At 39.7% G+C, this 21547-nt stretch overlaps 1 protein-coding gene across 5 annotated transcripts in view; it reads left to right on the top strand.

Annotated features, from left to right (window-relative positions):
• The window catches only part of ccser2b (coiled-coil serine-rich protein 2b), a 35902-nt gene extending 19205 nt beyond the window's left edge, over window positions 1–16697 (top strand). For 2 of the 5 annotated variants that reach the window (XM_032574017.1, XM_032574018.1), the window contains exons 7-14: window positions 1496–1586; window positions 1744–1822; window positions 3200–3256; window positions 3364–3478; window positions 3786–3869; window positions 3953–4039; window positions 4204–4344; window positions 10406–16697. In XM_032574017.1, coding sequence (XP_032429908.1) covers window positions 1496–1586; window positions 1744–1822; window positions 3200–3256; window positions 3364–3478; window positions 3786–3869; window positions 3953–4039; window positions 4204–4344; window positions 10406–10822 — 1071 coding nt within the window. In that variant the 3' untranslated portion in view covers window positions 10823–16697. Of the gene's footprint in view, window positions 1–1495; window positions 1587–1743; window positions 1823–3199; window positions 3257–3363; window positions 3479–3785; window positions 3870–3952; window positions 4040–4203; window positions 4345–4949; window positions 5056–6159; window positions 6200–10405 lie in introns of all 5 variants that reach the window. The other 3 variants (XM_032574020.1, XM_032574021.1, XM_032574019.1) reach the window with 3 other exon arrangements.
• The last annotated feature ends 4850 nt before the right edge of the window (window positions 16698–21547 follow it).

Below are 21547 nucleotides of genomic sequence, written 5' to 3'. Positions count from 1 at the left end.
TGGACCCTTAAACATCAATACAATGTGTAGCGCTGTTTGAAAAGGTCTAAACAACGTTCTCTGCCTCCCTCTGGTGTCCCCTTCTGCTAAGTACAACCCAACCAGATTCAATTGTTTTTCTTATTTTTTGCAGCATACAGAGCTGAGTTCTTACTTGTATACATTTTTTAAAAATGTCTTCAGATAGGGAACAGTGTTTCCAATCATCCAAAAACACAATAACATTTCTGGAGGACCAGAACCTCTCAAACTTACATCTTTTCCCCTGATCAAATAAGCACTTTGAGCCGATTAATGTCACAGCTGAGAAAATTAATCCGCTCTGCGTTTCGTCTAATTTCATAATTATTCACCCCACATCAACTCTTTGCTGCTTTTGCGGTTTCCGTGAGATAAGCGTTTGGATCCGATAAACGAAGCGCTGAGGTTTCAGATAAGCTGAAGGAGGATCAGCAGGCTTAGGTCCGGGCTCCGACCTTCAGTTCAGTTCAGACCCAGTGAGTGATGCTGAAAGGCTGTTAATGAGCCTGCTGTCTCAGTGTGTCCTCTGTGTTAATGAGCTGTGGCTCGCTCAGCGCTTGATCCTAACGAGCATCAGGCCGTTAACGATCTGAGGACTTTAACGAGCTCTCAGCTGAAGTCTGAAGTCTGTCTCCTGTTTGAATTTACACCTGTGTTTGTAGTGGAGTGTCTGTCGTCACCACCAGGGGTCAGTGTTGCTCTTTGGGGTTGTTCTCTTCCAATTCTGGTTGAGTGTGGGTGAGAAAAAGAGAAAACCAAGTCTGAAAAACTGTTTGAATTTCAAGACTTTGTTGGTAAGTACATTTTCAGAAAATAAAATTTAGAATTTTGCACAAAACAGATGGCTTATTAAAATGATTTACATGATTTCTAATCGTATGATGTCTTCGACATGTGGTTTTTGTCCAACTCTCTTCTCGTTTTGGGTTGCAAGTCACTGATTGAACTCGGATGTATTCACAATTAATTCAAAATCAAAAAAGCACAACTGTACTATCTTTAAACTTGACCTGAAGTTCCCAAACTAACTCCAGTTTAGATGGCACAAAGGCATTAAAGAAGCATCAAAAAAAGGAAGGGATCAAACTTTACAGATTAAGATTTAGAAGAATTATCCGTATGGTAATAAATTCTGGATTTTTCTAATCATAATTATCCAAATAAATCCTTTTGAAATTCCACACTTTTCTGGAAAACGATGTCAACATCAGAAAGAAAAAAAAAACCAAGAATTTGTCATGGAACCATTAAAAATCTGACAGAGAATACAGCTGAGGTGATTTGCTTCATAAAAAAATCATCTTCAGTGTAATTTTTAATGTCACAAATATCCGATAGACTGTAGCTGGAATGGACTCAAAAAATGTCCAACATCAGTTTTCCTTGTTTTTCTTTTCCATATGCGATTCTATAACTTGATGTTTAATGCTTTCAATCTATCCAGACATTTCCCTGAAGATGTATTTTTCCGCAGGATCTCTTAAACAACCTGGACTCTTGTGATCTGGCTGACGATGACCTCATGCTGGACGTAGATTTCCCAGAGGACTCCTCGCTGCATAGCGGTGTGTTTATGTAGATAATGTAGAGTCTGGATAAAGAAATATGTTTGCTGCTGCTCTCTCTGAGGAAGAGAATCCTCATGAGGATGTATAAGGATGGTTGGTGTTACGTCCTGCTTTGCATCTGCTAAAAATGACCTTAAGAAACTGAACCTTGCAGATGGAGAGGGGCTGTCCAGTATGGCTCAGTGGAGAAGAAGACAGCTCTGTTGGGGAACGCAGGACAACGACGTTGAGAGGTGAGAAGACAACTGGTTTATCTAAGGCTGTTTATAGTTAAATCAAACCATCTTACGATTTCTAGCATATGATAGAGCTACAGTAGTAGTGCATTCAGGAAAAAATGATCCCTTTATGAGTTTTCCTCCCACTGGCAGATGTCTCTCTATAGCTGCGAATTGCAAAAATAAATTTTCTTAATTGAATCAAGTCCAATTTGGAGGAAAAAACATGTTTTTCCGTAAGAAGTTTTTGTGCTAGGATGAAGTAGTTTTCCAACTTAATTTCACAAAACAGCAGTGGAAAACCTTTTTTCTTGCATCATACATGTCATGTGACCAACCACCTGGATGTTGTAATGGTGGAAAAGATGAAGTCAACGACAGGAAGCGGTAGGAGGTATTAAATGACTTATCGCATGAACAAACGTATTCAAGTGTGATTTTAATTCCAGTATTAAATGGAACCAATTGCTAAATTGTGGTGGGTTTTTTTCCCAACATTAGCAGAATATCGACAACGTCATTCATTTTGCACACGTATGAAATGAAAACGCAGCTAATGTCACTTTGACTGAAATTGATGGTGGGTGCTGGGCGTAGAGGGGCAGCAGCCCAGGGCTCCAATTTCTTTGGGGGCAGCAAAAGCTTTTTATTTTTTTTTAAGTGAATGGATGTTTTGAAATCATTTAATTTTGTGTAAAACTCGTGGTTGTTGTATTATTTTAGGATTTTCACGAGTGTAAACTATATTCTGGTAAAACTGGTTCTTTGTAAAGAACATGACTAATTATTGGCAAAAGGAAGTATTAAACTTACAATGCATCATTTCATATCTGCTGATGTAAAGGGCTAACTATTAACATACTGTAATTTACATTAGTAAATTAATTGTTTCTTAGTTTACTGGGCACCAAAACAGGCTCCAGCCCAGGGCCCCACATCCTTCTACATCCGGCCGTGGGTGGGAGGATGAGGGAAGGTGTTTTCAGTTGAGGCAGAAACATGGCCGAACTTTCTGGAAGATGTGGAGATTTGACCTCTTTTTTCTGTGGGGGGAAAAAAGAAGAAAATCTTACAGCGCACAGCTTGATGAGGTGAACTCTGCTCATGTTTAAATATTCTCAGTATGTGAAGGCTGCTTGAGCTTTCAGCACATCGACACCACTGGTTAGACTCGAGGCCAATTTCCACCTTTGGAGCACTTTCAGAGCCGTATAAACACCACTTCAGATGTCTAAGGCTTCTGCAGACCTTGACGATGAGTTAACAAGTCGATGTGGGCGGATTTTTAAACCGGACTTAAACCGGAAAAGGCTGGGAATCTTAACTTTTTTTGTATGTTATTTATTTTTTGTACTTCTTTAACTCTGAATCTGTTATATGGTCGGTCCACAGTGATATCCAGTGCTACAAACTCTCTCAGGACCCTGAAACAAAGGAGGATAAGATCAGGTAGCGTGACCTGCTCTACCGGTCTTTCTTTCCTCCATCCTCTTAAAATCACAGTTTCCCTTTATATTTTCTGCCTGCTTCTGTAAACGTTGGTTAAAACTCTGCAGGTCGGCCTGCTGCTCTCCGGCTCCTCAGACTCTGGGCCTGGATGTGGAGGAACTCGCTGAGGACTGCTCCGCAGTCCGGTCACAGCTGGAGTTCCTGCAGAGGTTGCTGCTGCAGGTGAGAGGGAATGCTCTTCCTCACCAGCAGTTTGTCTAAAGAGACGTTACGCTTAGAAGTCTGCAGCAAACATCATAGTTTATTTTCCAAGTATGGATAAAAAAAACTTTACCTTTAGCTGCTGGAGCCTTGATAACAGGCTCCAGCAGAAATTGAGAGTTTATATATTAAATATATATTAAATAAATAAATAAATAAATATTGAATGATTCTAGACGTCCATAAGCCTAATCTTGTTTCTAATTTAGCCACGTTTTTATGCATTTAATATGTTTATTTCCACTCTTTTTTTTCTTTCTTTGTTTAGGAGGAGGATTTGGACGACGACACTCTGACCACAGACACTCTTAGTCCAGAAACAAACGACTTGTCTCACAGTTCAGACTCGCAGGTCAGCAAGTTCAGCCTTGTTAGTTTTCTGTGTTAGCCTACATTTCCCATAATTCCTCAGCTCAACATTCTGCCTGTCTGTAGGTGGAGGCGCTCCTTCAAGAGGTGCAGCAGCTCCGGGAGGAACTGAGGAGCCGAGACCGGACCATCGCACAACTAACCATGCAACTGGTGAGTTTGATGCTGCTGCAGCTTCAGTTGGCTCAGTTTTGCTCAGTAGTTTAGGTTAAAGTTAGTTTAAAAAAAGGGATGAAGTCTCAAAAAAAAAAAACCTGCACAGCTTTAGACATTAATAAGTATTAAATATTTTTTTGTCTACTTGTGTACGACTGAAGACTGTGTGTGTGCAGACTGTTCCCACACTGACCACCAGGTGTCGCTGTCAGGAGGCGTCTGAAAGGATGGAGCAGCAAACGCAGACAAGTGTGACAAAAAGCGAGTGTGTGGCCTCGCAGACACCGTGGAGAGAACACACTGTGAGAACACACACATGCGCACACTTGAGCATTTTCCTTATGAATGAAATCAAGGCTGAACCACAAACAGAACCTACAATGATGCTTGTTGTTAGTCCAGGAGAGAAAAATCCAGAAAATAGAATGAAATAATCTGACCTAATCACTATTAGTTTGAAGGTTCACACAGGAAACATCTTTAAATCTCTTCTGTGGGTTAAAAAGTTTGTTTTTCTTCTTCCTTTGAAAGACTTTATATTTTCAGAAATCTTGCTTTTTTAATTTATTTTTTTTTTTTTTAGAAATGTTCTTGCCCTCGGTTGCGCCATCTCAGACTCTCTGATTCATAAATTTCTGATTGTATTTCTTTATTTTTCTTTTTTTTTTTTTACAAACTGTGCAGGCAGAAAGCGTCTCTCACTTTCATTACCTGCGGCTATTTTTACTTCACATTCTTTTTTGCTCCTCGTTTGACTTATTGGCTTTAAATACTTTTATTTAAGGGGGAAACTCTCTGAGAGGGCTACCTTCTTTTTCCCCCCCGTCCCTCGTCTCCCCTGTCGTCTTTTCTCCATATGGAGTATCAGCATCTTCTCCGTCTCTCTTTGTCCCCGTCTCCGTCTCAGGCGTTTCCTCCTGTCCCTTTCCTCTCTCCACCCTGGCAGTATCAGCGCTCCAGGCCTTTCAGGGGGAGGCCCAAGCCAAGCATCCCCTCCCACCTCGCTAGAAAGAGTGAGTCACAAAACTGTCAGACTCCTTTACCAGACGTTCACAAGTTAGCCTTTTATGTTTTAAAATGTACAGGAAATTTTGAAAAACTAGTCATGAATGCAACAGTTTTGACAGAAATCTGTTGAATCTACTTGCAGGAAGTTCTTGGTATCACTTTCAAACCTTTGAAGCTCTTGTCTGAGCAGGAGGCAGTTCAGGTTTGCCTGAACCGATTCATTGATGTTCTAGGATTAATCTGCTCCACCGGCTCCCCGTCTAAATCATCTGTTCGAAACACATTTTCCCCAAATCAAAGAGAGTCTCCTAACTCACCCATTGGGATATTTATCAGCAAGCCTGACTGCAAACTGACCTCAGATATGAGTTTAACTTAAGTTTACTGAAATTCAGCTTTCTTCATGCTTTCCGTCCAGATTTCCTTACAAGCAGCCAGGCCTTCTGTTCCCTCCTGATCAATAGTTCTCCAAGGCTTTTTGAAGGTATTTCAAAGTACGTCTGCACATTTTGCTCCTCAATAATCTGACTCGACTAAACGAGTCTGTTTGGGGGTTACATTCCCAAACAGACAAGCGTGTCTTCTAAGCAAAGACCCAAGAGAGGTGGGTCAACTTTTGGGTTTTCACCTAACACTTCTTTTGAAATCCCCTCGTTGGAGCTAAGATCCTTCTTTTTCTGTCTGTTATCTTTGACAATTTGCAGAGATTTGACAAGAGAAGTAGGATTCAGTTTTGACCTCCTTGACATTCGGCTCAAAACAATTTCTCTGAAAATTCAATTTACACCAAATTGTCCTCGTCAACACAACCCCGACTCATTAAGTGCCTGAATGAGCTATACTTCAGAAATTGAAGGCTTAACAAACAAAGAAAATACTCTTCTGAAAATGGACAGATCCTGGACTAAAAGTGAATGAAAAATGAAAGTGTAAAGAAACTGAAAGACCTTCAGAAATTCTAGAGGATTGTTGGTCCTGACCTCTTTAACAAAGAAAGTCTTCCTTGTACTTTAAACTGCAGTAAAATCTGACTATTTTTAGCTTTTTTTTCACCTCTAACTGTTCCTCCTCCTGTCCTCTCTGTGTCTCTTCTCCATGCTTTCGCTCAGGAGTGGAAAATCTTGTGCTTTACTTCAGTGACAAAGCGTGGTACGGTAGCAACTTTCCTTTGTCTTGCAGTCAAACCTTCTCTGTCTCCTCATTTTCAGTTTTCTCCCCTCCATTTCCCCATGGTGATTCCCACAAAGCAAGCTGTCTGTGAGGACTATGTAATCTGAACTGGTGCTGTAAATCATAACTGAAGAAAGTTGAAGTCACACTGAACTGATTTAGTCTTTGATGGTAAAATATAGATTAACGTTCGTTGATAATACTGCCACCTGGAGGCCAGTTGCTCATCAGCTGAAGATTGTGGAAATTGTATTTGTGTCTACACATCCTTTAAAAGTCTTAAATTTATGTGTCTAAAATTAAAGCCTTAAATTTATTAAGAAAATGTAAGTTGGCCTTGTATACGGTTTGTTGTGGTGGGACTATTTAACGTAGTTTTTTTTGTTTTTTTCTTAGTTGTAAGCAAACATCTTCATTGCTTTGCAGTTGAGGTTCCCGGCAACTAGCTGCTATTATTAGCGAGCTAGCTTCCTAGCTTTTCTGACTGCATCATGGGATCAAAGCTGAGTTCGCAGGTTTTGCTGTGCTTGGTTGTAATACACAATTTCTCAACCATCCAATATATTTATAGTTGTTTTCTGTATTAAATTTCAAAAGGTCTTAAAAGGACTTATAGGACTTATAGCTGCAGATAACACATGGTTGTCTCTCTGCAGATGATTGCTTCGCATCAGACAAAACCCTTAAGTCCTCTCAAGCCGCTGTGCAGATTAACGTAAATATTGTGGGCAGTTCAGCTGTTTCTCAGAAAGCTTTGAGTTTTTGTTTCAAAGCGTTTCTGAGAAGGCAATCATGTCGACCCCTTGAGCCGATCGAAGCATTAACAACATAGAAAGTGGTTAAGGCGGTCTTATCCACCTCTGTAAAGTAATGTTGCAACAGTTCGGAAACCCCAAACCTTCTCAACAAATCCAACTCCGGGCTCTCACACACTATCTGTTCTCAGATAACCCAGCCTCTATCATTTGAATTTTAATACCAGTTTTTCTCTTTTCTGACTTGAACAAATCCATTGCCCCATTATTCCAAGCTCAGACTGAGGAGTAGGGATGCATTTCTTTGGGATCGATCTTGAAGGATGGTCCTCAAGAGGATGAATTCTTTTCCAGTGGAAGTTTAGCAACAATGGAACAAACTTTAGTCTTGTCCATGTCAAGATAAAACAAGCTGTCAGGATGTTCCCGTTTCCTGTCCATCCGTCAAAGTCCAAAAAGGCACCAATCAATGAAATTACACTCCAAGTATGAGAGCGAAGAATTCACACAGTCAGGACAAATGGTCTCATTACAACAAGACTATGGATCTTTCTGCTTTGCCTATCTAAGGGGGCATTGACCAGCCCTCTATTCCTGGATTTGAGTATCTCTGCTTTGCAGCTCATCTTGTCAGTGGTCTCAAGTTAGGCTGAACATGTAGACACTCCAGTGAGTTCCAGGTCTGCTCTCCTGTGTTTGGGACCACTCTCCTATTGACGATCCGGTTTCAACTAAGATTCAGCTGACGTACGAATGTCCTCACGTTTGGTTCTAGAATGGAAAACAGATGAGTTCCTGGTCTACTCTAATGAAGCATCACAAGCTAATATGAGAGATTCCAGAATTATTGTTTCATCCAGACATAACTTGGTTATTCTAAGTGGTGCAGTCATACCCGCTTTTGGAAAGAAGACGCTTTATCCTTCAACTCTTCCAATAACTCTTCCTTTTCTAACTGTCCTGTCATGAACTTCAACATTTAACATGCTGACTAAGGTGTGTCGAGTCTGAGATGGAGTTTGTGAGCTTTTAGTCTTTTCTCTGAGCTAAACTGAGATTTAAGTTATTGAATTTCTCACCATTGTAAGGTAAAATAAGCACCTTATCTTTCCAACATGCATTTTATTTACAGTAAAACTTTGTCTGTCTCGGTTGGTCTCTTATTTGTCCCGCGTCATTGTTGACCGAGGAACCCCGGAGCATTACATGCAGTAATTGCCCAATAATCAGCATTATTCACTTCTTTTGTGAGTGCCCTGTGTTTCTCCTAATCTGCGTGCGGGCCATAATTCTGCAGAACTCCATTACAGTCCTAATAATTTCCAGGGTAATTGAGGAGTTTGACAGCTGCTCGTTGCCTGCAGCTCAGCTCGACAAGCTCGTGTTTTCCCATTATTGTCACGATTCTAATTGTTGATTTTAGTGATGATGCGATGTGGCGAGATGTTATAGCCCTGATGGGCCTCAGGGGGGCTCAGAAGAGGGCATAAGAGGGCAGTTTGGGTGGAGCAGCACTTTACGTTAGTATCTCATCAGAACACTCAAAGGGTTGGCAGCAGAAAGAGAAGAGAGAAAATAGGAGGGTACTCTTCATTTGTCATCACCATTCTCTGCTAAGGTATCTCGTCACTTCTGTGAATTTTCTTGTGATTTTGATTTTACATTCTGTCCTTTTTATTCACTCCGGCTGTTTATGCATGTTTTATGAGGATGGATTGAAAAGTCTCAGTCGGAAATGCGGATACCAACAGGCTGCAGTTCCTTTTCTAGCCACCAGATGTCGGTGTTTACCAGTTAAAGTTTAGTTTCTTTCCCTGAACTGTCCAGGTGTTTTTTTCAGCACATTGTCTAAACTGTGTTTCTCCAAAATATGTTTTTATAACTACTTTAGACTGAAATTACATAACTGAAAACTACAGTTTTCTCTAATTTTCCACTATAAGCTCTGGAAAAGTCTGGAATCTGAATTTTTTTCCAAGCTATTGATAGGTATAGACAAAGAAAAATACTTAGAATAATTCTTTGTCTGTCTTAATGCGCATTCCTTAAACAAATTTAAACATAAGAAGCGGATTAAAGGGCAGAAAGCTGGAAATTTAATCAGCTTTTTCTTCGTTTTCCAATTTTTAGATAAACAGTTTGAGCATGAGGATTCACTGACAGCAATCAATCATGAATAAATTACAGTGTGAAAGTAAAGATGAATTTCTTACAGTAAAGTGACTAAAGTAGAGGACACATATCACTAGTTAAGCAAGATATTATGGTTGGACAATATGCCTGAAAACCGCGTCGCCACATAAGAATTTCATATCAGTCTATTGATAATTATTGATTAGCTTTTGGATTAAAACTTCTGAAATACTGTCAGTCTGATAGTGTGACCTTTCTTCTTTTAGTCACTTCATGCTGTTTTAAAAAATATATTATTATTATATTTAAGCTGTTATGAGGCACAGCGGCAAAACCTGAAACTGCTGCTGCACAAGTTACTCAACAAATTGTTGTTAGGTAACCAAAGAGCGAGAGAGTGAGTTGATGCTCGCCGTGAGAGGCTGAGCAGATAAAGTTTTTCCTCTGCTTACATCTCCCAGAATGCTGTGAGGCTCAGGATCGGAGTTCAGCGAATTCTATATGTTGAACCTTTTATCAGACTGTTCATATCAATCATGTTTCTATTATTTTATATATTGTTATTGATTTATTGGCCAGCCCTATAAGATATGTAAACGACACACAAACATACAGAAAATAGGTAAAGTTAGTTTGATAATTCAGTTGCAGCAGGGTTCACTCCAGTTTAAAACTTTTTGTTACTATCATTAGTTAAAGCTGTGCTCAGTTCGGTAAAAACACTTCAGGTAAAAACGGCTTCTTTAAGTTCTGAGTTCTCCGAAAAATGACATCATCACGCACGAATGCGATCATTTTAAATAGCATTTTGTAAACTATTTTCGTGACAGCCTGACACAAGTCCCCTCGCTCCAGACAAGAAACACTTCCAAGTCATTTGCTTTTCTACTCAGTAACCACAGAGAAAGCTGCCATGAGCTGTGAGAGGAAAAGTAATCAGCAACTACAACAGCAAGCAAGCAAAGCCAACAAGTAAATTTAAATAACGGTGTAACGTTGTAATCAAGTCATACACACAGACCCACACACACCAACAGATGAAAGCAAACACCCGGATGAATCGAAGCGGTTTGACTCTCGGATCAAAGTGTGGATGTGTGAAACGATTGTCCATCTGACAGAACATCTCCCTTGATAAATGATGTAACAAAGAGCTGGAGGTTTATGTTGGTTCAGAACCCAGTCCAGAACCGAGCTTTAATGTTCGTTGAGAATCAGAGCCACGTGTGTGTCCATTAGCTGATGAAGACCTAAAATCAGTTTTTTTTTCTTTGTTTGTTTGTTTGTTTGTTTTCAGTCACAGGTATTTCACTCCTCCCATCAGGAAGACCAGGAACCACTGACAAACCAAGCACCACCTTCAGGTAACCCCGCCCACGCTGAAATGCTCCCTGACGGTCTCCCCCCATCTTTTAAACCAATCGCCGCCACCTGCACAACCCCAACAAGAACGACGGACGATGGAAACCCACAGAGGAAGCCGGGGAGGGAGGAAGAAGAGACGGAAAGGAGAGGGACAGGTTCCAGATCCCTGATGCCTCTGCACCCTTCCAAGCTCCGCCTCTTCCTGTCTCATGCTGCCAACGGCTCCGCCCCGGCATCCACGAAGGCGAGGCCATCGAGGCAGCTGTTGGATCGTGTCAACTCTCCGGGGCTGAAGGCGAAAGCCTTCGGCTCCGGATCGTCGCGTCTCCCCAAACCAAAGAGCTACTGAGGCGGCGGGCGATCAAACACGCCGACTGACTGTATCCATCCTGAATCCTCATATTACTTAATGTTGGTATTCTGAGCTCAGATTAAACAAAAAAGCACTACATTAGGAAGACTGATACCACCCGGATCTCGAAAGACATCACCGATAAAAAACATGGATTTGTGCCTTTGATTTGGAAGACGCCGTCTCACAGCGGATCGCTGGAACCGGACGTCATTTAAAGTCTAACCTGAGATGTTTCACATGCTGCTGCTGCTGCTTACATTTTAATCTTTATTGGTCCTCTGATGAGTTTCAGACTGACTGCGCCCAGCCTCTGTGAGAGGAAAAGTGTTGGCGTTAATTTAAATGAAGTCTCCGACGTGAGACCCGGCCTTCTTTGCATTCCATCGAACACTGGATGCAAAACAAAATATCTAATATCTTCAGTTCACCTTCAGCAACACACCCTCTCTCCTTTTTTAACCGCTGGTCCAGTTGTTTCTCCCTTTCCACAACCACAGAAGAGACAGAACCCTTCGTCCTTCTATCATCTCTTCTTTCAGACAACCTTGACATGAGGAAACTTTTTCTTCTGAAGCTTTTGAGCCTCAAACTTTCTTCTTCTTGGTTAAATCCCCAGCTTCTCACAGGAAAAGCTTCCTTCCTAAAGGAAGAGTTTGGATTTGTCTAGCTGTTGCTTCCAGTAAAACCTTCTTCCAGACTATCCGGTTTAGCTGCACTGCAAAAACACAAAATCTTAGCAAGTCTTTTTTTTATTTGTCTAGTTTCTAGTGCAAATCTCTTAGCTATGTTTAATTTCAAGTGTATTACCTTAAAAGTAACTTTTAAGAACTTCTTTTTAAGTCTATACTTAATATTGATGGAAAAATACTACTTCAATTGGCAGATCTTTAAACTTAAAAATGAGTGAACAAATTTTCCAATAGAACTAGTTTTAAAAAAAAAAATTAATATCAAAGAAGTCTTGACTTAAAACAAGCTGCTATCTTTCTGAAGGTACTTGTATGTCAGTTTTGTCTTATTTTAGTCGAGCTGAGATATTTGCAATAGAAACTGGACAAAAATACTTGATGATATTTAATGATTTTTGCAGTGTTGAGATTGTTTTTTCCCTTTCGCTTCAGAACGTCACTCTGTGATCTTTTTCTCTCTCGCACTATGGCCGTACTGTGACGTTTCTCTTAAAGTGTTTGCTCTCAATCCTTCTCCAAGCTCTGAACTGAAGGATCTAAACCCTTACAGGAGTTATTTTGTGGTTAACATTCAGCAGAGGAGCTGCCATTTGTTTCACCATCTTATTTATTTCTTTTTTTTTGTTCCTCAAACGAATCCTGACATTTGAGCTTCGCTTTGCCGTCTGAAACGGCTTTCAGCCGGAATGTCACGTTTCCACGGTGCCGATCTGAAACCGGGACACGTTTCCAGAACCGTTCCTAACATTTTGCTAAATCGAGGAGTTATGCACTCGCCTGGATTCCTTAAGGAAGTTTGAACCCAGTGACATTTTCGCTCCGCCGACGCCTCAAACCCACCAGTAAGATCCCGTGTCATCCGTATCGGCAACTATCTGTCAGCTCTGCCTGCTTTCACATTAAACAGCGCTGGAATAAAATATGCAACACCGTCAGAGGAAAAAACAACAACAACAAAAAAAACACAGAAACGGACGCAGAAATATGCAAACTGGCTTTGCTTCAATGCAACGACTCTAAGTCACAGATGCCGATGAATTTTTAGAAAAGTGATGACTTTTTATTATATACGAATAAAAAACGATGGATGATTCCATCGTTTAGCTTAAGGCTTTAATGAGAGAAAGAAAACTTTCTGAGATCACAAACTCCTTAAATCTGACGCTTTACATTTTCTGTGAAATTTTTTTTTGCTTTAATCAAATACTTTATTTCTTCTTTGTTTTGGCTTAGACCTTTTATACATCCAGCTCAGCAGAGAAAATACAAGTTTTTAATGTTTTCGCTGTTTTCCCTTTCTCCCCCCTTTTATAAATACAGTAAAAGTTGATAAAGAGTACAGTGAGCTTTCCTCTAAAGAATCTGAAATCAGTGTAGGACAATTCTGTCTGTTGTGAAATAATTGATCCCGATGCCAAAAAATAGCATTAATTATTTTTATCTAAATTATTCCAGTTTTCACAGCCCAGATTTCTTAACAATAAACAGATGCAATAGCCATTGCATCCGTAGAATAAAGTAATAAATGCAAAATAATTCGGTTCCGTTTTAGATTTTCAAGCGCGAGTGAGAATCTTCAACTTGGATTCCTAATTTCAGCATCATTTATTAATTATATTAAAATTGCATTTAGACATGTTAAAGTTGCACTTAGACTTTAACCGAAAGAGACAAAAGTCTCTTTGAGTTAATTTAGCTACGCAAATCTAGTACCGACTGTAGCGCAGCTGTTTTCAAAGACGGATGTCGCAAAGCCAAAAATATTTTTAATTTTTAAATGCGTGATTTAAAAATTCAAACAAAATTCAGTCAGCATAAAGAGCGATCGAACGTTTGGATCTCATCCGGTCCAACTTTGTGTACGTTTTTATTGTGTTATGTTTAAGTCAACTTCAGTCTGAATCTGCATCTCTGCGTTTTAGCATCAACATCCACATTGAAACCACCGTCATTGTACATGTGAGCCTGTTTTCAGAACAGGAAGCGTTAAATAAAACATAAAGCTGGCACGTTTTGTCATATTTCATCAAACCGAGATGAAACATGAGGGGGACAGGAAGTCTACCGACATAGATCCAGTTGTGCATTTTTTCTTTTCCTCTCGTCGTTTTGTTTCCAGGCTAAACATAGATGTTTATGACAGAGCGCTCACCCGCCTCGTGACTCTCTGACTGCCTCTCTAGTTCTCCTCCCTCCCTCGCACCTCGCCTGCTGTATAATTTTATTTATTTTTGCTTTTTAGTACCAGCCGTTAGTCCAGCAGTGGAACGGCAGCTTCTGCCCAGGTGTAGCCGTTAAAGCTTGTTGCCATGGCAGCGCAGATCTGCAGCAGCGTCCGTGTGGATTCGCAGCACATCCTCGTGTTTCTTTTGTTGTTCCCTGTTAAATTAATCATCACACACACGTTAAAACCCACGGGTGGTTGGGCGGGTTGTTTTTTTTTTTTTTGTTTGTTTCCCCCCCCCCCCAAATTTCATCTTCCACTGGTTTGGAAAAACACATCAAAGTTTTTCATTTCCAAAATGTTTTGTCTGATTTAATTGTTCTTTTTTTCCCCTTGAAAGTGCTACGGAAAACAAAGAAATTCTTGTTAAAAGTTCCTACATTTCATTCAACTTTCCGGGTATTCAGGCTCCACCTGCGCCCTTCTGACTTTGGCGCGCTTTGTCGTTAAAGTGGGGGAAGGTTCGGACATGCGGCTGCTGCTAATGAGTTCTTATCTGAAGCTCAGAGAGCACAGGCAGGATTTCTGGAGGAATCAAAAAAAAAAAAAAAAGCAAGCAGATTAACAGTTTCTTAGCGAAGGCTTACACTGGATTAGGCAGGTGAATATTCACACAAGCTGTGACGACCGAGAGCTGGATTAAACCTGAAGGTCCTTTCATCTTAGGCAGATTCCTTCACGATGAGGAGTTGCTGCTGATCTGGCCTCGAAGCGCGGCGGTGTCCAGCCAAACACGGCCGAGCTGCTCACCACCGACGCTCTGCTGTGTTTACAAACGCTTCCAGCTTCTGTTTATTCTTTTTCTTTTTGGTGAACGTTTTGGGAAAAGTCTGGAGATTTGCGTGAGCATGAACTCAGACGATCAAACCCGACGAGGTAGTTTTGCACGCATACGTAAAGTATTCGACCCTTGGAGAAACTGTAGTCCTGAATATTTAGTCGTCCGACCAATAATTGATTAACTCTTTTTCCTTTCCAGTGAATCGACTTAGTGAAATCAACCCTAACTTATAAAAACCTTTGTCATTTGTCCTTTTTTATGATTTCCACTATAAACTGTTGAAATCATGGTGATGTTGGGTGTTAACACTAAGTGAACCTGCTGAGGGAAAAACATCAATGTCTCATTGTTATCCATCTTGTCCCAAACTCTTCAACTCTCCTTAGTTTAAGTTTATCTTCAACCAGTGTCACCATTCTTTATTATATGAACATTTTTCCTTTGCTTCATCTTTTATGGTGGTAAATTGACTGATGACTTTATATATTAAGCTGAATAAGTGAAATTTCTTTGTCTGGTACGAGTTTTTCAAAAAAAATTTTTACCAGACAAATCTCTGAGCACCAACGTTTTGTGACGCATGTCCTCCATACTTGTCCCCAGTAATTTATTAAAACAAGTTTCTTGATTTCATCTCAGTTCAAAACCCAGACAGCAAAACATCAAATCTGTTTGTTTTGTTTTGTTGTTTTCTGGTGAAGTTTCACTAAAAATGCGCCCGATCAATAAACGTCCCAACTATGGATAAACTGGTGAAACCTGGAGATCGCTTCCTCGTCCCCCCTTCCTCTGACAGCTTGGAAATGTTCATCTTTGTCCTGTCCTGTTTTCACGCTCTGGACGTCTCAGATCAGAACCTGGGGTAGATTGAAACCTTTAATCCACACATTTTCCAAATAAACGGGAGGAACTGAGGAATGAAAGCAGAGCTCTCTGCCTACCGGAGTTCTCCGGGTGTGTCGGTGTCGTGCGGGTTTCCAGAATAAGCTTTACATGCAGGTGAACATGTGTCTGTATATTTCACTGTAAATTATTAACGGAAGTTCAACAAGTTAATGTGCGCTATGTGTATCCATGATATTCACTGCATTGTGTGTGTTATTTTTTTTGTTTGTTTTGTTTACTGCTGTAATCCCTCTGTGGGAATGCTTTAGTTTGGATAACTTGAAGGAAAAGCATCCAGCCATTTCGTGTCACTTTATTTTAATTTTTTTTGGTGTAATAATATCTGCTGCAGTGTTTTTGCTGTTCAGCTAACTCTTTATTTATGTAACAAGCTGTAAACCCCTCCCCCCCAACAATGTCTCCTTCACTGTAATATTCATTGTTATGTCTGAATGATGAGCTTGTAAAGAATCTTAAAAAAAAGAAAAGAAAGCACTTTATTTAACATGAGACGACACTGGACTTGTCCAACCTGCTCTATTATTTAACTTTGTGTGTTGTCCAACAAATGCTGCGTTTATGTCGCACAGCAACAATGATTTCTCTCTCGAACATTTTTTGTTTCCGTTTACTTTTGTTATTTAAGCTTTATGCCTGTAATTTCATAGCTGCAAAACAAGACTGCAGATAAAGATACAAATATCCACTGTTTTTTTTTTTTTAAAATCGGTTTATTTGTATAATTATTAGTGATTTGGTGATTTGACTCTTGTCAGAGATTAACTTAAATTTGTTGAAAACTCATTTTAGCGTAAATCTGTACATTTATTTCAGATTAATAATATTAATTAAAACAGGCAAATTTTCCTACTTAAACTAAGGCAAGTGATAAATTATGCACAGATGTTTTGTCCTCGGTTTGCAAAGTCTGACTTGTCGAAGGTTAGTTTTGAACAGAGTCAAAATGCTCAAACTTGAGAGACTTTCGTTGGTCTTGAGTTTACTTCTGGTTTCCCACTGGACCTGAATGCAGCATCAAAGCTTCCCTGTTACTCTGAGCAGTTGTGGTTAAACACTCTGGGTACTGCGGATGTTCTGTGAGTTTGCAAACATTCTCTGTTCACCGTAAAACAAATCAAACGCAAGCGGTAGTTTAAAAAAAGAAGAAGCTTGTATTCCTGTTTTATTTGGTCATCTCACTCCTCCGCCTCTCATCACCGATTATAGTTCTCATCTGTCACTTGGCTGAGGCGATTTGAATGCTGCTGAAATAAAGACTCACAAAAATCATGAAAGCTTGTGCATCTCATTCATCTCAATGGATAATCATGAATCAATAAAAGCAAACTGTACCACAGCCAACCACCAGGGGGGAACATAAAGTCCTCAACTCAATTAGTGTATGGGGTCAAGTCCACAAGGGTTTTTACTGCATCATTACAGAACTGTTTAGTTTTATATGTAAAGTAAAAGATGGGAGAAAGTAACTGGGTGAATGCCAGCAGACTTGAAGAATAACTTGAAGACATTAAGCAGCATTACTGGTGTTTGATTGGTGGCGGTATCGTTCAGTTCTCTCTGTGTCGTTGGCACCCAAGAAGTGACTACGGCGAAGTCTACAGCAAACTGTAAAAGTATTCTGTCAAAATCAACAGAACACTTCACATCATCGAGCCACACAATTGTGTAAAACATTAGTGGAAGGAAAGAGCTGGAAGTCTTCTTTTCCAGTTAGTGTTCAAATATTGTGTCACTTCACCCAGACTCTTGGCCCTAAAGCGATAAGTGAAAATACTCAAGCATTCCATGGTTCATTTTGCTCAGACACTGAGGAAAGTGTGGGTAAAAAAAAATGCTGGGACAAACGCACACAGGAAGCTGAAAACGGTTGAAACAAACAGTTGCGCAAAATAACAAACGGTAATGTTGGCTGTCAGACGATGTGCTTGAGTGTTTTCCTGTTTTTGCTCTGGCTGCAGCGAAGTAAATGCCCGCCAACCGGCTCACTGTTCCACTGTGCTTGCGTCAGCGAGACTTTGAAATAAACGGTATGAAGCACAAAATACGGTGATGAACTGTTTGTATCTCTGCTGCAGAGCTGAGAAGGTGTATTTAACTTCCAGTCAGGTTCCTCCAGAGCAGAGCAGAGTGGATACAGGTAAAAGTGGGGAAGCTTCTCTCCTATTTCCCCACACAGGATTTTTTTCCCATCCAGCTAGTTACTGCCGCTGAAGATTACAACCCCAAAAAGACGAGACAGATCGTGAGGCTCGCACATGCAACAGGAAGCCATGTAGCAGCTCTTCTAAGACCAAGGTCAAAGGTCAGCAGAAAAGCGAAGACGCCTTCTGATTGACTTTTAAAATTGTTTAACTCAGACGCTGCTGTCTTTAACTTTTCATGGTAGCTAGAAAGATAAGGGGATATGGCTTTAAGGCAAATCGTTTTCAAAGCTTGCCCTCACTTTAAATTTCACCTGACCCATCAATCGTAATTTTAATACAGAATTTTTTTTTTTTTTTTTGGCACATAATCTGGTTCTGTTGAACCCTGTTGGCTCTGAAGCTAGAAAAATGCGTCTAATTTAGGCATAAGGCAAGATGGAGTACTATGCTACTCCTTTGATGTGGTGGAAATTGAATAAAATTGAAAAACGAAACTCAGAAGTTGCATCTTTGTTCCAGATTCCAGCCGACATTAGAATTATGAGAGACATACGTATTCTTCATTGCAGAGAGAACATCAATTGGCATTGCTTCCTGAACAAACTTTGGATTTACAGTGCCATTTAAGTGAAAGTGACTGGTTGGAAACTTTTGAATGGCAAAAATGGTTGGCACCTCTCTATTTAATGACCAAAACACAAACAGTTGTCACTGAAATAACTTGAAACTGACAGACGTAATACTGAATAGACATGTACTTAAAATGAACCAATGAAAATTAGAAGATGCCAGAAAGGACAACATTTACATAGTGAATAATTCTGCAAAACTATTGCCTGACTCCTTAAAAAGGTCCTTGAGATTGAAGCAGTGACATGAAGTGTATTTTGATTAAACATCCAATCAATTGCAACAACAACAACAAAAATGGAAGGAGTAGCTTTAAGTTAACCTCTGAATGGTTCACAAAAAATAGCTTTGAGTGGTCTACTCAAAGTGCGGCCTTAAATTTGAGCATAATGTGACATGACCTTAGCAAGTCATTTTGAGACTCTTATCTCCGGTGTGATGGCGGCGTTGCATGAGAACGTCTCCCCATCATTAAAAAAAGAGCATGTGCTGCTTTTCTGATCCCATGGCCTGTCTACGCCACCCAGGCAAAAAATGTTGCGTTCAAATGTTCCCGTTCCTTTTCTTGTCACGAGCCGAAAGCGAAACCGTGCGTCCAATTATCTCCATCCTCATCCTCACTATTTATGAGCTTCTGGCAGTCTGGAAAGTGGATAGCAAGTAAATGGGGGTTTTAATGAATACTGTTCGGTTGTGTCGGCACACTTTGAGGTCAGCACAGCTACAATATCAAACCGGTTTAATTTAATATTAGTGACTGTTGATTAAAAATGCAGGACTGCGAGCGTCCTGAGGTTGTTTTTATGGGACAAAACAACAGAAGCATCCCAAATTATTTATATATAAAAAAAGTGAAAGTGGCTGCATATCTCCTCATATCTCATGTTCCTGTTTACTTCTTCTCCCACCATTTTATCTTTAAGTTCTGGAGGCGGGCTAATCACAAATGGACTTTTTTCCCCGTGTCATTAACGTGAAGGTAAGTAGTGAGGCTCACCGCTAATTCGCAAACATAAGAAGTGTTAGTGGTTTGACCCGTAGGTTTAAAAAGAGATTAAACCTGCGACGGCCAAAATGTGACAGTCAGTTATTTTTGGCGGAATAAAAATAACGAAACTACACAAAGACCAAGAAACACAGCAGATAGGTCAGGGATAAATAACATCTTATGAAAGAGGAGCAACAATGTGAAAACGTCGCCTCATTTTCCTTTCTCTTCTTTGTTTTGGCTCAGCATCTTGTAACATGATAAAATACAAACTACATTGCCACCTGGTGGAGGAAATTATGATGACAACTGAAATACCAAGTCCAGGTAAGGTCAAATCCACACGGATTGTTTTTGCCTCTGACTTCAGGAGCATCTCAAAAAAAGTTTTTCTAAATAACCTCAAATAGCTGCTTACATTACTGGCAGGATAGAAAGATTGTTTCCAGTTGACGAAACAAGGAGCAGCTGAATGAAGCCATTAAATGCCATTTACATGCGGCACATCTCCACTTCCTGAAACTGCAGGCTTTCATTGTTTCACCCACAGTTTGTTCTTCAAACCCAGCGCTGCTGAGCCGTGACATGTGCGAGCAGCGATGTGGAAGTTTATAGTGTTGTTGTGATCGCTGAGAGTCACAGAGGGCAATAATATGAGCCAAACACATCAGCTGAAAACAGCAATACGGGAGATAAAAAGCGGCAGAAAGCAGGTGGTGGAAAGGACGCAAAACCGATTGATGAAAACAAGTGGAAGTGAAAAACAAAAGTTCGTCCAAAACCGACTGAGGAGCAGACGGTTGTCAAATGAGTGTGCAGTCATCTGCCTGAGTGTTAAATATTAGGTTACTGATAAATCTTCAGCTAAGTGATGGTTAAAAATTTGAAAACAGTTTAAGTTCCTTCTTTCCTTGATATTATCTCCAGGAAAAATATCGTTTGCAACAAGAAAATTCTAGACTTAAGAAAAGCTCTCCTCTGTGCAATATAGGCAAAGTAACTATATTTGATTTCCTTTGCCTCTACTCTTTCGCAGTTGGGTCATTGCCTTTCACATATAATAAAAACCCCTTCACTCTGTCAGAGTTCAGAAACAAACTGCTACATTACGGATAAACCTTCTTTAAGACCTTCCAAATTCCTTTTTAAACTCATGTTCTAATAGTGTCACAGAGAAGTGCTCAGGAAATTGCATATTGACGATTATGGTACAGAAACCATTAAATATGACCTTTTATACCTTTTCACCTCCTGTAGGCGCCGGCGGTCAATAACAGCCCCCACCACTAGAGATTAAAGCTCAGTTTCTGGCCTTGAGCCACCAACCGGAATAGCTCCGACTAACCCTGATTAAGTTTCTCTCCCTGTTAGGTAATACCGTTATCAGTTTTCTAATTTAATATCTAAAATTTATGATTATTATATATGTAAAATGACTGTTGTGTGTATTATGACTGGGGAAGAGAGGTTGGCTGCTTCGTTAATATTTTGTTTAGATGTAAAAAGTGATTTAAAAATCTTTTCAATATGATAGTTTACCTAATTCTCATCATATTTTACAGGTTTTGCCACTTTGAGTTCACTGTCATTATTTTAGTATTTAGATTGAATTGTTATTGTTTATTTATTTTATTTATTTGTATTTTTTCTTAACTGAACTGTAGGAATAAAGTCAATGAAAAGTCCAAAAACAGAAAAAAAAAAAATATCAAGTGACTGTTTGTCTTGGTAGTTCACCTGGAATTTATTTTATTTTATTTTATTTTTTTTCAATATTCTACACAATTTTTAAAAAAAAGCTTACATGCACAATAAGGAATTTTAATACAAACCAGCATGCTGTTTGTAAAAGATAGATAAAACATTTTCTAAAAGTTTTTAAAGTTGAAGATTTTCAAAGATTGAAAAATTCCAGTCATACATCATTTGTCATTATGTAAAAGTAAACTCTCCCATTTTGTTTCTTTGTGCTTGAATGCATCACGTTGGAGCAGATGATGTGTCAACTTTGGAGGATTAGATCCTGTGGAGGAAACCTGACAAACATCTAAAAGAGCGTTTAATGAGTGCTGCTGTAAAATGGAATGAAGAACAACTGAACCCGAGTAAAGGTAAAGAACCTTATTCATGTTTGCTTCATGCTTAACTGTTGACTTTGAGCCACTGCAATGACACGCTGCTGCGTTTTGTGATTTATGATTGAGCTCATAAATAAGTCCTAGACTTTCCTAAACTGATCTATGGTATATCGGCCTGACTGGCTGACCACAAAACTAAAACCTGCAAAATAAGAGCTGGATGAATGTTCTTCTTTTGTGGTTTGATCCATCAGAGGATGCTGATTGACGTCTCCGTTG

This window comes from Xiphophorus hellerii, chromosome 10 (genome assembly GCF_003331165.1).
Source record: "Xiphophorus hellerii strain 12219 chromosome 10, Xiphophorus_hellerii-4.1, whole genome shotgun sequence".
NCBI classification, from domain to species: domain Eukaryota; kingdom Metazoa; phylum Chordata; class Actinopteri; order Cyprinodontiformes; family Poeciliidae; genus Xiphophorus; species Xiphophorus hellerii.
The sequence above is the reverse complement of the archived record's forward strand: the minus strand, read 5'-3'. Positions and strand labels throughout refer to the sequence as shown.